The sequence below is a fragment of the Heterocephalus glaber genome, unplaced genomic scaffold, assembly GCF_053883595.1.
Source record: "Heterocephalus glaber isolate CG9 unplaced genomic scaffold, H.glaber_assembly_v1.0 deba00001472, whole genome shotgun sequence".
Taxonomy (NCBI): domain Eukaryota; kingdom Metazoa; phylum Chordata; class Mammalia; order Rodentia; family Bathyergidae; genus Heterocephalus; species Heterocephalus glaber.
The window spans coordinates 69,239,125-69,256,155 of NW_028258315.1; the positions used below are offsets into that span (position 1 = coordinate 69,239,125).

General features: G+C 41.4%; 2 protein-coding genes across 4 annotated transcripts in view; one reads left to right on the forward strand and one right to left on the reverse strand.

Annotated features, from left to right (window-relative positions):
• The window catches only part of Glb1 (galactosidase beta 1), a 144,389-nt gene extending 127,373 nt beyond the window's left edge, over positions 1 to 17,016 (forward strand). Inside the window, exons 16-17 of one of the 3 annotated variants that reach the window (XR_015439519.1) lie at positions 5,426 to 5,563; positions 6,133 to 17,016. Coding sequence is in view for 1 of the 3 variants with exons in the window: in XM_021238708.2 (XP_021094367.1) it covers positions 5,426 to 5,455 (30 nt within the window). In the remaining 2 variants the exon portion in view is untranslated. Of the gene's footprint in view, positions 1 to 5,425; positions 6,049 to 6,132 lie in introns of those variants that run through there. The other 2 variants (XR_015439520.1, XM_021238708.2) reach the window with 2 other exon arrangements.
• Positions 4,641 to 6,117, reverse strand: Ccr4 (C-C motif chemokine receptor 4). The gene has a single exon (XM_087182149.1). It carries the CDS (start codon positions 6,115 to 6,117, stop codon positions 5,035 to 5,037), a length of 1,083 nt encoding a protein of 360 aa, XP_087038275.1. The 3' UTR covers positions 4,641 to 5,034.
• Positions 17,017 to 17,031: the final 15 nt, after the last annotated feature.

Below are 17,031 nucleotides of genomic sequence, written 5' to 3' on the forward strand. Positions count from 1 at the left end.
GGGCAGAACCTTTCAAATGTTTTGGAGTCTGAAAACTATCTTTCCCAGTTTGACTGAAAAGGGAATTTGTTGGTTTTAAAATTCATTCTTGTTAATTTTCCAGGAAAAAATGAAAATACAGACTCTTGTAATTATGTTCATACCAAAAGCCTAAATGAAATAATTTTTGACCCGGAACCACCCACCATTTCTGGAACAATTCAGTCAACTTTGAACTTGATCACAGAGTTTTATTAAAAACACAGTTGGGGGTTTTGGAGCTAGGACTAGTAAATTCTGTGTAGTTAAACAGAAACTTGCCAGTATAAAATACTTAACGAGATAAAGTCAGTAAAAAATAACTGAGCAACTGCTTTGTGTTTGGCATTTTTCTGTAGTTAGGTGTAGCTACTTGTTGGTACCCTCAGTCCAGTTCATTATTAGAGTGTTTCCCCTGAACTTCAGTTCTCTGGAGTAAAGATCAACAAGTATCTACTTAAAAAGTGGCTGAAATGTTTCAGTATTACTTGGTGGCTTTTTTTTTTTTTTGGTACTGGGGATTGAACTCGGGACCTTGCGCTTGTGAGGCAGGAGGTGGCACCACTGAGCTAAATCCCCAGCCCTTTTTTTTTCTTTTTTCAGTTGTACTGGAGATTGAATTGAGTGCCTTCACACTGAGCTACATCTTCAGCTTTTTCTTTTTGAGACAGGGTCTCCCAAGTTACTAATTGCTTTGAACTTGTGATCTTCCTGCCTCAGCCTGCCACAATGCTGGGATCACAGGGATGTGCTGCCATGCCTGGCAACTCAGTGGATTTCTCATCTTCTGAAAGGGGATTTTTGGAATCATTGTAAGCTTCTGAGTAAAGTATTGTTAGCACAAAAATGGGTGAGCTGAGAAAGGGTGGAATGAAGCAGCCACTGGCCAAGGATGGGGTACAGGTGTGAGCAGAGCAGATGTGATGTAGGGGAAGATGCCTCAGGGCATGAGCAGGCAGCCAGTAGGGGCTGGGGGAGACTGGCTGAGGAGAGGACCCAAGGGTCAGGTGGGAGTGACGGCCAGAGGGCAGTGGAAGGAAGGCCATCTCTGCGGCAAAGACTATGCCCCTTCACTTCCCCACACCTGCCTCTATTTGTATTACCTGCTCTCCTGGCCACAGTATGATCACAAAGTCCTTGTTTTAGACGAGATTCTCAGGAAGATATGGAGCTTAGCATGCAGGAGATTTAATGCAGAGTCCTTTGGGGATCGAGTCCAGTGAGGGTATAAAGGAAACAGGCTAGGCAGTAAGAAAAGAGCTGCAATGTTGCTGCAGCAGAGGCCCCGAAGACTTGTCCTTACTTTAGGCAAGGGGGCACTGGCCATCACTGGCAGGAGCTGCTCCCAGGGAGGACGGTTTCTTCAGGAGAAGCTGACAGCTGTCACTCCTGATGGGGATGAGTCCTGACCAGGTGAGGAGGGCATGCATTCCCCAGGACTTCACCAGGACGCAGGTCGGCGCCAGTCAGAAGTCTCATCTTTCCCTACTTTATTTGCTTCAGTCTAATCTTTCCCTACTTTGCTCCTATTCCCCACACCCACACATTCACATTAACTACAGAGAAGTCTACTTGCCACTTCCTGAACACACAGCTTCTCAGCACTACCCTACCTTTCCAAGTGCTGCTTCACCAGCCTAGAAAGCCCTTCCTACGCTCCTTTCCTGAAAAATCTTGCTGTTGCTACTAGTTTATTTCAAAAGCTAATGCTATTATGAAAACTTGCAATGGAGTCATTTTCCCAGTCTTTATGTAACTGTTGTATTTGTCTTGCTTGCACTGCAGTTAATCTGTTCGTGTTTTCCTTTATCAGACTGCAAACTCAAAAGGACTGCAGAACTTACTCTTTAATCCTTTCATTTTTTTCTATCATTTAACATTCTGCTTGGCACAAAACAGGCATTCAATGGGTCAAAATTAATTGTATCAAATTGTTCCAAAATGTTTCCCTGGTATTTTTCCTTCTCATGGGAAGGTAATGAAATTAATTTTAATAGGATTTGAGCATCTACAATTGAACAGCTATTGGTGAGGCTATTTTTGATTGTCCTTTTTTTGGTTGTTTTGTTTTTTGAAAGAAGGTCTCACTCTGTACTTCAGGCTGGCCTTGAACTGGTAGTGATTCTTCTGCCTCAGCTTCCCAAGCGCTGGGATTGTAGACATATGCCATACCTGGCCTCTTTGTTGTTTTTACAAACCACATAAAAGAACCATTTTGATGCATACAATTTATCAGTATTCAGTCCATTCCCAATATCTTGTAGTCATCATTTCTATCCTGTTCCAAAACATTTGTCATTCACGAGCAAATGTGTTTCTGTTGTTCTAATACATATCACACCTGGTCTGTGTTCCCCAGAAGTTAGCAGTTTAACAAGGAGAGATGGCTCTAATGTCTGAAAGTGTCGTGAAAGCCACCTTTGTGCAGAAATCCCGCTGGCTTATTTTCTATAGCTGGGCTACTGAGTGGGAAGAAAGACTTTTAGTGTTCTGAGAGGGTGATATCTGGATGTAACCAGAGGTCCTGAATTCCTGCGTTGAGGGGACATCCCCCAACTTTGGAACAAGGGCAGGCTGAGGAGCTTGAGGCCATGGAAGACCCCACGCTGTGATGGAGGGTTGGGAGCCAGCAGCCCCTCACCACAGCTTAGTGCTGTGTGTGCCAGAGAGTGAGGGGAAAGGAAACCCCTCTGGCCAGTCTCTGTCTGTTGGTGCTATTTCTGTGTCACTGTGATTAAATGATCAAAATGACAAGCTGTACCAGAAAAGGGAAGGTAGCCTCTAGTTGAGCAATTCTGAAGCCCCTCTTTGTCTAGGACCTAGAAAATAGACACTTTGCATTAACCATTTATTTACTTAAATCACTCTGAAATATATTCCATTTTATAGATGAGGAAACTGCAGCTAAGAGACCAAAGTAACATGCTCAGGCTCACAAAGAACACAGGGCTAGGATTTGGGGATCCCAGGATATCACCCAGAGGTTTTCTCAGGAAACACTGCCTAGCAGCTTATGACATGACGTGAGTCCTTCTCCCACCCCAGGTGAACTGTTACAGCAAAACCTTTGATTCCCCCCCTTGGGTGAATCCATGACGTCTACAACACATGGCCAAGCAATGGACAGATGAGCAGGTTCGACTCTTCTACATTGTGAGATCAAACACAAACATGATCAGGAGAAAAGCTGGCGCTGTGGGGCTATATACAAATTCACTTTATTTTACTTTTTTATTTTTTTGGTGCCAGGGATCGAACTTGAGACCTTGTGCTTGTGAGGCAGGCAACAGAACCACTGAGCTAAATCCCGGCCCTTATTTTATTTTCTGTGAAGGTAATAGCAACTTTCCCTCTTAAAACCACTTTTCTGAAAGTAAATTTTCTAGAATTGCAATCTTTGAAACTACAGAGCAAGCAGTAATATGTAAATCTAACAAAAGCATTTAACTCAAAAGCTAGCAAGGTTCTGGTTTTGGAGGGACTAGGTCTCACGGAGCCAGTATTTTTTTTTTTTTTGTACTGGGGATTGAACTCGGGTCCTTGCGCTTGTGAGGCAGGTGGCAGAACCACTGAGCTAAATCCCCAGCCCACAGAGCCAGTATTTTAATAGAAAAGCAAATCCTTCTATAATTTCATGGTTTTTAATAGTCATTTTCATGCCACATCAGCAATAACTTTTAGTTGATTATTCTTAACTGATGGCACTTCAGAATGATTAGGGAGGTATTTTACTTTATTAGTAGGCCTTATTATTATTATTATTTTTTGGTACCGGGGATCGAACTTGGGTCCTTGCGCTTGCACAGCAGGCAGCGAAACCACTGAGCTAAATCCCCAGCCCTGTAGGCCTTATTTTTAAATTTGAAGGCTGTGTTTATAAAGTAAAAGACCTAGATAAATATCTTCTAAGCCTGTGTTATAGGACCTCACACATGCCGGGCAAGTGTTCTGCTACTGAGCGATACTCCTAGGTCCCTGTATATTATTTTTAAAATTGAATGTTCACCTGTAATAATTAAAACCAGGCTGGGTATTTAGCTCAGTGGTGCTGCTGCCTGCCTCGCAAGCACAAGGTCCTGAGTTTTATCCCCGGTACCAAAAAAATGTCTACATAAAAGTGAAATTGTGTTGGAGTTTCAACAAATACGTGTGGATCTTCCTTTTTATTTTTTTGGTACCGGGGATCAAACTCGGGACTTTGTGCTTGCAACACAGGCGGCGGAACCACTGAGCTAAATCCCCAGCCCTACGTGTGGATCTTAAATGCCTTGTATTTTATTTTTGGAAATCAGACCATGGTGGACCGAGGATTTAGCTCAGTAGTTCTGCTGCCTGCTGCAGAAATCAGACCATGGTATGTCTTGATCTACTTACACTTGTAATCAGCAGAGAAAGTTTGCCTTCAATTAACAAGTAATCCTTTATAGGACCGGCATGTAGCTCAGTGGCCCTGAGCCTTACTGGCAAGTGCAAGGTCCTGAGTTCGATTCCCAGTACTGGAAAAAAAAATCCTTTACAATAAAAGGATCAAGATACAGGTTCATTATTTCACTAATAGTTCCTATATACAACTGGCTTCACAGAATATGCCATACTTCAGATATAAGTAAAACACTAGGACAGCATGTCGAAGTTTTCTACATTGTTTCACAAAAGCTAGAAATTCGAGGGTCTATTTCCCACTGGAGAGCCCCATCAGTCAGGGTTACAGGGAATGGTCTTTCTCTTTCAGTACTTTCTTTATCCTCATCAGAACTGCTCGGCATTCTCTTCAGATTACATCTCCTTGCAGATAGGCCTAGGGCGAAGAAAGCTACTCAGACCAGGTAAGCCCTTTGGGGGCTGAACTTGGCTATCAGAAGAGGAAAAGCTGACTGCAGGGTGAGAGGCCCACATTTGGCTGAGCACGTCAGCCTTGCTCATGACACCTACTCAGGGACCTCTTACTAAAAACACAATTTTAGTAAGCTCTGAAAGTGGGAAGCTCATTAACTTTGTGCTTTGCATTTTCATGTTCTACAAACCATCATGGAGCTCATGATCCATGGTAGACTGTGTGTAAGAGGAGCTAGGTGTGTCAGCAGAGTAAATCTGGAGGAGTGCACAGTACTGGCAGGACACAAAAGGGCCCCTGCAGGTTTTGAAGAGCTGTACAATATACTTGCGAAATTTCTCTCCCAGAAAAAAGTAGATGATCGGATTAAGGCAGCAGTGAACGAAAGCCAGGGTTTCTGTGGCCTGGATAGCATAGTCCAGGTATTTTTCAAGGGTGCAGTCTTGAAGGACGTCTAGATCCACCAGGGTGTCCAGAAAGAGCACGACATTGTAAGGTGTCCAGAACCCCAGGAAGAGGACCACCACAGCAAAGATCATCTTCACTGCTTTGTTCTTCTTCTCATTTTTACAGTGCTGCAAGGTCCTGATGATCATGGAGTAGCAAAACAGCATGATGCCCAAAGGGATCACCAGTCCTACAATGTTGATTTCCAGAGAGCTCAGAACCTTCCATGTGGTGGAGTTTGCAGAATATTTGGTTTTGCAGTAGGTATGGTTGCGCTCGGTGTAACAAGTGCTGAACAGAAGGCCAGGAAGGGAGGCGAACACTGCCACGGCCCATGTAGCCAAGCTGGTGATGACCCCATAGGTCAAGGTTCTCACCCTCATAGAAAACACCGCATGTACAATTGCCAGGTATCTGTCAATGCTCATGAGCATGATGAAGAAGATGCCGCTATAAAAGCCCACCAGGTATATCCATGAAATCATCTTACACAGACCTAGCCCAAAGACCCACTGGTCTGCAGAGTAGTAGCCCCAGAACGGCAACGAGAACACGAAGAGCAGATCTGAGATGGCAAGGTTGAGCAGGTACACATCAGTCATGGACCTGAGCCGCTTATATTTGAACAGGACCAGAACCACCACGCAGTTTCCAAGCAGACCAAACAGAAAGACCAACAAGTAAAGAGGGGGCAGGAAGAGCTTCCCAAAAGCCTTGATGCCTTCTTTGTTGCAAGGCGTGGGGAGGTTTTCATACTGGTAGTAATTGCTATAGATAGCTTCATCCACAGTGGTGTCTGCTGAGTCGGTGGAGTTCATGTTTTAAATCTACAGGCTCCTCGAGGCTGTCTGGGTGTAAGCAGAAGAAGCTAATGAGAGGGAGAGCAAGCAACATTCTGTGAGAACAAGTATCAAAAAGGTAGGAAATGCAGAGCACAGTTGCATACTGTTTTGCCCCAGGTCACTTACTTATAATCTATATTATATATAATATCTAAAGTCTATATTATATATATATATTACATATAAGTATATAATGTGTATATAAAAACATATCTACAACATACCTTCCCCAGCTGAGGTGCTCAATTCCTAGCTGGGCCTGGCAGCACAGGAAAGAATCCTACAACCACCCAGGTTGGGCTCACACTGCAGCTCTGCCACTCACTGATCCTCTAACCCCACTGCTAGAACTTTAGTTCTCATTTGTGAGTGAGACAGGGTCTCACTATGTAATTCAGGCTGACCTTGAACACAGCATGTAGCTCAGGCTGGCCTTGAACTTGTGGCGATCCTCCTGTCTCAGCTTCCTGAGTGCTGGGATTACAGGCGTGCACCACCATGCCCGACTAAGAATGTGTTTCTAAAATATACTCTGTATACAGTCTAGAGTTCCTAAATTCACTTTCAGGGATGACAGCATCAGTGCATGTTTCCCACAGTAACGCACATCTGGCCCTTTCTCACACTAAAAAAAAAAAGAGAAATTAAAACTCTATACATGGGGCTGGGGATATAGCCCAGAGGTAGAACATGGCTCTTAGCATGCACACAAGACCCTGGGTTCAACACCAGCACTGAAAAAAAAAAAATTCCCCCTCACATTTCAAGTAATCTTATTCCACTATAAACCACATTATGGCTGGGGTTTAGCTCAGTGGTTCCACTGCCTGCCTTGCAAGCGCAAGGTCCTGAGTTCAATCCCTGGTACCAAAAAAAACCCCAAAAAACAAACAAACCACGTTATGATGAATGTGATCATTATCTATATCTAAATTGTACCAATAAAATTAAAATTTAAAAAAACCCAGGTTAATCGCCTGCCTGACTTTATATAAAAACTAATTCTTTTTTTTTTGTATTAAATTCTTTTATTGGTACATTGTAGGTATACAACACAATTACATTTCTCATTGCAAATTGTACCTTTATATACTGCATCTTGGTTCTTATTTTTTCCCCATTCCTAGCTCTCCCCTTCATGCCCTCCACTCTTCCCTATTTACAAAGACTTTATTTCCATTTTTTCCATTTCTCATCATTAAAAACTAATTTTTTGCATGCTTTATACTACATAGATTTCAAAGCACATTTAACAATATTATACATTAAAATATCTCCAGGGCCAGGAATTTAGCTCAGTGGCTCCGCGCCTTCCTTGCAAGCACAAGGTGGTCCTGAGTTCAATCCCCAGTAGTGCAAAAAAAAAAAAAAAATCATCTCCAACAGAATTCTTCTATTCTAAGTAAGTATAACCAAACCAAAACACATAAAAATGTGTCTAGATTCCTGGAGAAAGCAGTACTTCAAAACTGACAAAGTAGGATATGATCATCATTAACCTCAAGAAGACTTTGAAAACTCCGTCAGATTGGAGTCCAACCTGGTCAACTTAGCAATTTAATGAGACCCTGTCTCAATTTTTCTTTGTTTAAAAAAGGCATTGGAGGGCCAGGGATTTAGCTTAGTGGTTCCGGCGCCTGCCTCACAAGCACAAGGTCCCAAGTTTGATCCCTGGTACCAAAAAACAAACAAACGGCATTGGTGCCAGGCATGGTGGCTCATATCTGTAATCCTAGTACTTGGGAGGCTGAGGCAGGAGGACTGCAGAGTTTGAGGGCAGCCTGGGCTATATAGTGAGTTCAACATCAGCCTGAACCACAAAGTGAGAGCCTGTCTCAAAAAACGGGGAAGGGCCAATTGTGGATGTGGCTCCATGTGAAGGTCCTAGGTTCACAACCCCCCTCCCAAGAATTAAGTGACTTCTAGAGACCAAACATCTGTGTGTAAAACTTGCTACCTGGACCCCAAGTCATAGTCGAGCTGGTAGATCAGGTCTTGGCTAAGGGTGGGGGAAGCTCTTCTTTACAGCATTTGCTGGTTTCTGTGGCATATATACTCCCACAGTGGTCACTTTCAAGCTACCTCATCAGATCTCTGAACATGTAATCATCTGCTCCTAGGAGGTAGTGTCAGCTGGCTCCAATACCTCCCTGCCAAGTCTCTGCTCCAGAACACATCTGGGGGAGGGGGCTGCATTCCTGGCCCTCTGGGAACATGTGGCCACTTTATCCTAATGCAGCCAATGGATTTTAAAGTCTTTCAGGATTTTAAAGTCTTACAATATTCAGTACCTTGAGGGAACTTTTTGGTCTTTTCATCAAAACACATTAAAAAAAAACCAAAAAAAAACAGCCCAAAGCATTATAAAATGATTACAATGATTACAAAAAATTATTTTAAAAAAGAAAATTCCCTGAAAGATCTTGAAAAGGCACAGCCAGAAAGAAAATCTCTACCTCCCCAACCACATTCTTTTTTTGTTTCTTTTGTTTTGCTTTTTTGAGACAGGGTCTCAGCTAGGCAGTTCAGGCTGGCCTTGAACTCATTATGCAGGCCATGTTGGCCTCAAGCTCATGGTGATCCTCTTGCCTCAGTTTCCTGAGTGCTGGGATTACAGGTGTGCATCATCATGCTCAGCTTTCATTTTCTATCTAAATTGGAGTCTAAATCAGGAACAGTGCATGCCTATAACCCAAGCTGATCCCAGCTATTTCGGAGGCTGAAGGAGAAGGATCACAAGTTCTGGGCCAGCCCTAGTAACTTAGTGAGATCCCACTGCAAAAGAGAATGAGAAGGGCTGGAGGTTGTAGCTCAGTGGTAGAGAACCTGCCTAGTATGTGTGAGCCCCAGGGTTCAGTGGCCAATAGGGAATACAAACACACAGAGGCAGATGAAGATAATAAAACCCAAAAGTTACACACATGCTCACCCATGTACCAGAGCAATTCGAGGAGGGAGGGCTGTCAGACTCAAGGCTGGCCCTTGCTTCCTTCTGGTTGCTCACATGGCACCATGACTTTCCTTACTAAAATCTTTCACACTGTTCAGCAATTCTCTAGTGCCTCACCCATCCTTCCCACCATAGACCCAAATGCCAAGGCTTTCTTAGGAGAGAGATTTGGGGTCATTCCTAAAATAGGATGCTAAAGACGTGGTACATGGCTGGGTCTCCAGTCAAGTTTGTTAAATGAGCAACAATTCTATCCATCACCATTTTACCAGAGAAAATTAAAGGGGAAAACGATAAACAAGGGTGAGAAGTGAGGAAAGTCTCAGACAAATAAATAAACAAGAAAGACTGCTAGTAAATGTTTACAATTCTGTATGTGTAGGGGGCCGTTTCTTGGCCCTAGAGGCTTGATAGCAACAAGTGAGAAGCAGAAATGTTTGGATTTTGGATGGAAGTTACCTGTTTTTCTAGGGCACGCAGACTTACGACAGCTGTACATGCAGGAAGAGAAGGAAAGAGCCCCACATGTCTAGGTGCCTGTCACATGAGGACTCGTGTGTGGACAGGCAGGGCATGAAAGCCCCGAGAGGTGCCACCTGTGACCACCTGCATGACCAATATGCCCCGGTGTCCCTGCTGGCCGCCTCCCAGGGTTGCCTTCAGTCCCACTGCAGTCCCTGCGCACGTCCCCCACCCCACTTACCTGGCTTTTCTAAGGAGGCTCTAGAGAGGGTCTTCGAGGCAGCGTTGAGCTGGCTGAGAAGCACAGGTGCCTTTGAAGAGTGTGTGGCTTCCTGTGAGTGCAGCCCTGTCCCTCACTCAGCTATGCTGAGCGTAAATGGGGTTTTTGACAGAAGTAGGAAGCAGAAAATGACTGACTCATTTCCCAAAACAGAAGGTTTAGTTTTTTTCTGACGGAGAAAGGAAGAAAATGAAAAGAACATAAGGAAGAAAATGAAGTAAGTTTTTTTAAAAAAAGACAAAGTTTTTATTTCTTAAAAATTTATTTATTAGGGTCTGAAGATATAGCTCTGTGGCAGAGCACTTGCTGAACATGAGAAAGGCCCTGGTTTAAGATCTAGCATGGCACACTCACAAATTACTCATGGGTTTCTTTAACTGAAAATGTTCCTTGGATCAGGTTGGCAGGTGCCCTGAAGGTGTCTCATGTTCTCCAAATGAATGGGCTCTTAGGAGGCCAGAGTGACATGGCCAAAGAGATTCAAGAAAAGGGATACTCAGGCCAGGTGAAGTGACACATGCTTGTAATCCCAGCTTGGGAGGCTGAGGCAGGAGGGTGGCAAGTTTAAGGCCATCCTTGGAATCTTGGACCCTGTCTCAAAACAAAAGAGGCTGTTAGAGCACCCTGGGTTTGATCCCTAGTACTACCCTCTCCCTTAAAAAAAGCACCTTCTAGAGAATAGTTTTTGCAAATGTGTGTCTATAAGTGACTTGAAAGATATCAGTCAGTGTTCTCTGATGCAGTAATGGACTTGTCCTCAATGTCCTGTGAAATGACAATGTAGCTTCAAGCCCATTTTGCAATAGACTTCTCAAGCTCCTTTTTTAGAAATGTGGAGTTTCGTTTGCTGTGATTAAATGACCTAATGTTTGTAAAGCACTTAGCATAGTGCCTGATATATCTAGGTGGCTGACAGTGGCAACAGCAGTGAAAATTAATAGAAAGAATAAAATATACAGAGACAGCTTCTTCTCCTCACGTAGTTGAGCCCTTAGCCATCACTGGGATTCTAAGAAACACAAGGTGAGCCACACTCAATTTCCTAGTCGGTGTTTAGATTAAAAGCAAGGTTCAGCTACACATGGTGGTTCACATCTGTAATTCCAGAAGTTTGGGAAGCTGAAGCAGGAAGATCAAAACTTCAAGCCTAGGGCCAGGGATTTAGCTCAGTGGATCCACCGCCTGCCTTGCAACCGGAAGGTCCCTAGTTCGATCCCCGGTACCAAAAAAACAAAAACAAAAACAACTTCAAGCCTACCCAGGCAACTTAGCAAGACCCTGTCTCATAATAAAAACATTTTTAAAGAGTTGAGGATATAGCTCAGTACAAAAGCCTTGAGGATATGGCTCATTGTAAAAGCACTAGGTTCAACCCCCATTACTGGGTTTCAAAACTGAATTAAAAAAAAAAATCCCACTCCTCCCGCCAAAAAGGCTCAGTTTTTTAGTAACATCCATATTACACATGGGGAAAGAAGAACCCAGACAGGTTATACCCGAGGTATCACAACCAGTTGAGAGCTGGAGCCAATACCCAGACTCCTGACATTTTCATGGACATAAGGTGCCATTGTACTTCTGAAATTTGAGGAGAGACGACCAACGCGCCCCCCCCCCCCCCAAAAAACCCAACTTAGTGCAAACTGCCCAAAAGTAAGTTGGTACAGGGCAGAACATGGGCCTGATGTCTAACACGAGGCTACAGCGACCCCTGGTGTACCAAGCCTTCTTTCAATACCGAAGACAGACATCAAGGTCAATTCCCCAGGCTGCAGGTACTAAACTAACCCACAGTGACCAGCATTTCTGAAAAATGGAAGCTCGATTACCCACCCCCCCCACGCCCCACAGCCTTCAAGAGCACCTCCACAGGATTCCACTGCAGCACAGTAGTGGTGAAGCCTCCAAGGTTAAACTGACAGAAATGTGCCAGGTGTGGTCACACTGGGCTGTATGTAGGGGCAACAAAACACGGGAGCTGTATATGTAGTGCATGGTGAGGTGAGGTAAGTACCAAGGGCTTTCTACCAGTGGATACCTTGAATAGATTTTTGGTGGGCTCAGAGAAGAGGGGTATACCTAGTCATAGGCTATCTGGACCTGGGAAAGTAGGGCTGCAGTGGACCCTAATATGAGACCTCATAAGGAAAAGATTGGGATGTGGACTTAGTGGCTCAAAAAGGAAAATTAACCAGTCTCAAACCAGGGCCTCAAAACTGGGTCAAGACAACATTTAAAGTGACAACTATGTTATAGGAGAGGTCGGAATACATACACAAAACCTTGGTAAGGAAGTAAAGATTGCAAACAATTAAATCATAAATCTATATTTTGGAAAGATAACTAAAAATTCCTACACATTTGTAAATAAGACAACACATTTTCATGTAACCTGGATATCAAAGGTACAGTACACAAAACAGAAAACACTGAATGACAATAAAATATTACTTAGCAAAGTTATAGTAACTATAACTTTGATAACAGCTGAACTGGCCCACATAGAATAACTAGACCTTAAATGTTTATATTACAAAGGAGGAGGGCCGGGGATTTAGCTCAGTGGTTTTGCTGCCTGCTGTGTAAGCACAAGGACCGGAGTTCGATCCCCAGTACCAAAAAAAAAAAAGGAAGATTGGCTAGAAGTTAGTGAAACATAAACTACTGAAAAAGGAGACAGCAGAAAAGAAACAGTAAAATAAACCCAAAGGGATATGTGAAACAAATTAAGAACAGGAATTAAAAATTGAAAGCAAATCAGACCCATTAAAATGTTTGAAAACACAAAATTGACAGACTTGCAGAAGAATTTTTTTAAAAAAGAAAAAAATCTTGGGAATGTAAAGGAGATATAAACATAAACAGACTAGAGATTTTAAAATAATTTAAATAAATAATAATTTAAAAAATATATAGATAACTTCAAGATCTTACCAAAATTGGCTCCAAAAGAAAACCTCATTTAGGGCCAGGGATTTAGCTCAGTGGTTCTGCCGCCTGCCTTGCAAGTGGAAGGACCAGAGTTCGATCCCTGGTACCAAAAAAGAAAACCTCATTTATGATCATTTTTGTAAAAAATTCAATCAGTTCTTGAAATGCTTTGCACAAAAAGACTCAGAAAAGATGGATTTACAGGCAAATTCTCTCAAATATGCAGAGTACATATAATTCTAATCCCATGTATCATGTTTTCCCCAGAAATAAAAACAGAATATACAAACTCATTTAATGAAAATGCCCAGTAAAAAAATATTCTAACAAACCAAATCCACTACAGCTGAAAAAATACACCAATTAGAGGCCGGGAATTTAGCTCAGTGGCACTGTGCCTGCCTGGCAAGCACAAGGTCCTGAGTTTGATTCCTGGCACACACACACAAAAAAAACCTTAGTTCAAGTTAGTTTAACATTAGTTTAAACTTTAATATTAATTCAAATCAGCACATTAACAGAATAAAAGAAAAGTCCTCTGCCACAGAAAGAACAGGCATGGACACCTATAATCACAGCATACTGGGAGGCTGAGGAAGAAGAATCTTGAGTTCAAGCCTGGCCTGGGCAACTTAGCAACTTAGACCAGTGAGATTGCGTCTCAAATTTAGAAAGGGCTGGAGATGTAGCACCCTGGGCTCAATTCCCAATACTACAAAAAAACAATATTTTTAAGGCATTGTGGAGTGAACCCAGAGCCTTTGCATATCTTCATCTCTTTCTGTCTGTCTTTCCCTCTCCCACCACTCCTCTCTTTATTTTGAGACAGTGTCTCACTAAGTTACTTAGTTGCCCAGCCTATGCCTAAACCTTCCATCCTCATGCTTTAGTCTCCCAGACTGCAGGGATCACAGGCAGGTGCCAACATTCCCAGCTTTAATTTACCTTTTTTAACTTTAGAAGGGAGCTTCTTTAAACTGATAAAAGTTATCTGCAAAGAAAACTCTCAATAAACATATTACTTAATTGTAAATAGCAAAAAAGTAATTCATTTTAAATTAGGACAATGAATATAATATCTACTAGTAAGTGTTCTATTAGAGCTGATGGACAAGAATTAAAAAGATATATTAAACAAAACTGCAGGATACAAAATAAAAATCAGTGGATTTTATACACTAACAATCTGAATATTTTAAAAGTTCCATTTAAAATAGCATAAAAAGAATAAAATAACAAACTTACTAAGAAGGTGAAAGAATTATAATCAGAAAACTACCAAATGTTGAAATAAATTAAAGATGATATAAATAAATAGAAAAACACCCCATGCTTATGGTTTGGAAGACTAAATATCACTACATCAATAAGACCCAAAGTGATACAGATTTAATGCCATCTTTATCATAATCTCAATAGCACTCTTTGTAGAAATATAAAAAATGTATCCTGAAATCATAAAATCAAGGGACACTGCATAACTAAACAATTTTGAAAAAGAACATATAAGTTTTATCTGTCCTGAATTCAAAAGTTATTATAAAAGCTACATTAATCAAAATAATATGAAACAGGCATAAAGACAGACATATAGACAATGAAACTGAATAGAGTATCAGAAATGAACTCTTCATGTATGGTCAAAATAGCTTCTTTGTTTGCATTGTCTTTACTTTGTCCCCATTCCCACTGTATAGTAATGGTGTCACCTAGTACATTCTCTGGGGAACATGGTCAAATATTTTTGATACGAATGGTAAAACCAGGGCTGGAGATTTAGCTCAGTGGTTCTGTTGCCTGCCTTGCAAGTGCAAGGTCCCGAGTTTGATCCTCAGCACCAAAAAAAAAGAGTGGTAAGACCATTTATTAGGGAAAGGACAGTTATTCAATAAATAGTGCTAGGAAAATTGAATACCCACCTGCAAAAGAGGATGTAGCTCAGCGGTGCTGTGCCTGCCTGGCAAGTACAAGGTCCTGAGTTGGATCCCCAGTACAGGGGAAAAAAAATTGTCTCCAAATGGTATAAAGACCTAAAGTTAAGACTCAAAACTATATAACTCCTAGAAGGAAAATATAGGGGAAATGATTCAGGATGATGAATTTGGCAATGATTTCTTATACTAAAAGTACAAATAAGAAAAGTAAAAGTAGATTAGTTGAACTTCATCAAAATGTAAAACTCCTGTGCATAAAAGGACACCATCAACAGAATGAAGTTATCTATGAAATGGGAGAAAATAACTGCAAATCACTGATCTGAGGGGTTGATATTCAAAATATATAATGAAGTCTAACTGTTCCAGAGACAGATTGACTACAACTTTTTTGAAAAAAATAGTTCCAAATGATATCCTGCTTCCCAGATTAAAACCCTATGTGTGGGGCTGGGGATTTAGCTCAGTGGTTTCGCCGCCTACTGCACAAGTGCAAGGACCCGAGTTTGATCCCCGGTACCAAAAAAAAAAACAAAAAAACACCCCAAAACCCTATGTGTGAAGTTCATTCTTCCTTTTGTTTCATTTTTAGATGCCAATGGAATCTGAAACAGATCAATGAATTAAAGCTGAAAGAGCAATTTTCCTTTTCCTACATGGAAATCTCAAAATTTTCCATCACCCAAGATTATAATTCTTCAGACTATATTATCTGTAGCACCATCTACCCACCTGACCAACACATGTACCAACCACCAATCCTGCCTCTGGAGAAACCAGTTCCCTGTTTCCTTTTTAGTCAGCCCTGGCTGGGATTCTTCCTCCTTCCTAAACCCAAGATTCTATTCTTTTCCTGTTAAACACAACTAGAAAAACAAAATATTTAAACACATTTGTATATTTATGTCAGTAGTACTTTCTCCTGCTTTTTTGTGGACTCCTATCAGTCTGATGTTATTCTTCTTTGCATCATCTAGCAGCTGCTGGATTGATTTCTTGTGGTCCCTCACTATTTTTAAGAAATCTGTTTTCATGGTCACTAACCACAATCCTGTCTTCTATATGTGATGATTCTATCTTCACATTCCCTTAATCTGCTGTGAATACTTTCAGTGGAGTTTTTAATCTCCTGGATATCTGCTTGAATCTGTTTCATGGTTTCCATTTCTTTCTTATGCTGGGCATTCATGGCTTCCAGCATGGTTCTGAGCTCATCTATTTTTTTTATCTGTTTCTGTTCTAGAGCCTCTAATCATGTCTTTTACTCTGCTTACCATCTCTGTAGTTATCTGGCAAATTATTTCTGTTTTGAATTTTTCTAGAGCCTCATTCATCTGTTTTGTTACTTTCTGTGCTATGATCAGTTCAGGGTGTCCAGGTGGTTGATTATCGGACTTTTCCACTTGGTTTCCCCCAGAATTAGCCTTTTGTGGGGTGGAAGTCTGAGTTTGTGCCTTGCTTAAATGTCTTCTCATTTTTGTTTTTGGTACTGTCCTTGGTTTAATTCCTGGGTTGATACTTTGAAATTGTTTATTGTAAGTATCTTTGTTGCTTGTATTTAGAACCCTTATGGGATGATTGCTTCTCAGAGGTGTCCTCCAGATATAGCTTGTCTTTAGGTTTTGAGTCTCTAATGACTCTGAGGCTATCTCACTTTCATTATACCAGGAAAGACAACTGATTAGATCAATCACAACACCTTAGCACCAAGCACAGCTTAGAAAATGACAATTTGTGGGAGTTAGTAATCTATTACCTTTAACTGTGTGAATTAAATCTAAATTGAGGACCAGCCCAACATATGTTTATAGTGAATAAACTCTTTAATATAGCAACTTTACCCTTTGGGATGAGGAGTTAGAAGGAGTTAGGGAGGGAGGGATAGAGAGGCAGAAGGATAGGAAAAGGTTAGCAGCAAGGCCAGAGGACAGGAAGATGAACTGTTGAAGACAAGAGGAAAGACAGATTAAAAGAACAAAGACGAGAACAGAACAACCTAACAGCAACAGGGAGACTAGAAACTGTATTTACTTTCCTTTAAAACTAATTACGATCGAGAGAAGGAAAAAGAGAAGAAAAATAAAGAAGAAATCTGAATTAGGGCCAGAACAGGAACAAAAAGGGAGATGAAGAACAATGGGGGGGGGGGAGAGAAAAGAAAAAGAAAAATTTGAAAAGAGTAGAAAAAAATTTAAAATAAGAGCAAAAAAGTTTTGAAAATAACTAATAAATGCCGCCTGCTGAAGGACCCAAGTTCGATCCCTGGTACCAAAAAAAAAAAAAAAAAAGAAAAGAAAATAACTAATAAAAAATAAAAATGAAGGGCTTCCTTC

What these genes read in the sequence shown, in the direction of transcription:
- Ccr4 (XM_087182149.1), bottom strand. Translation starts at nt 6,117, where the DNA reads ATGAACTCCACCGACTCAGCAGACACCACTGTGGATGAAGCTATCTAT.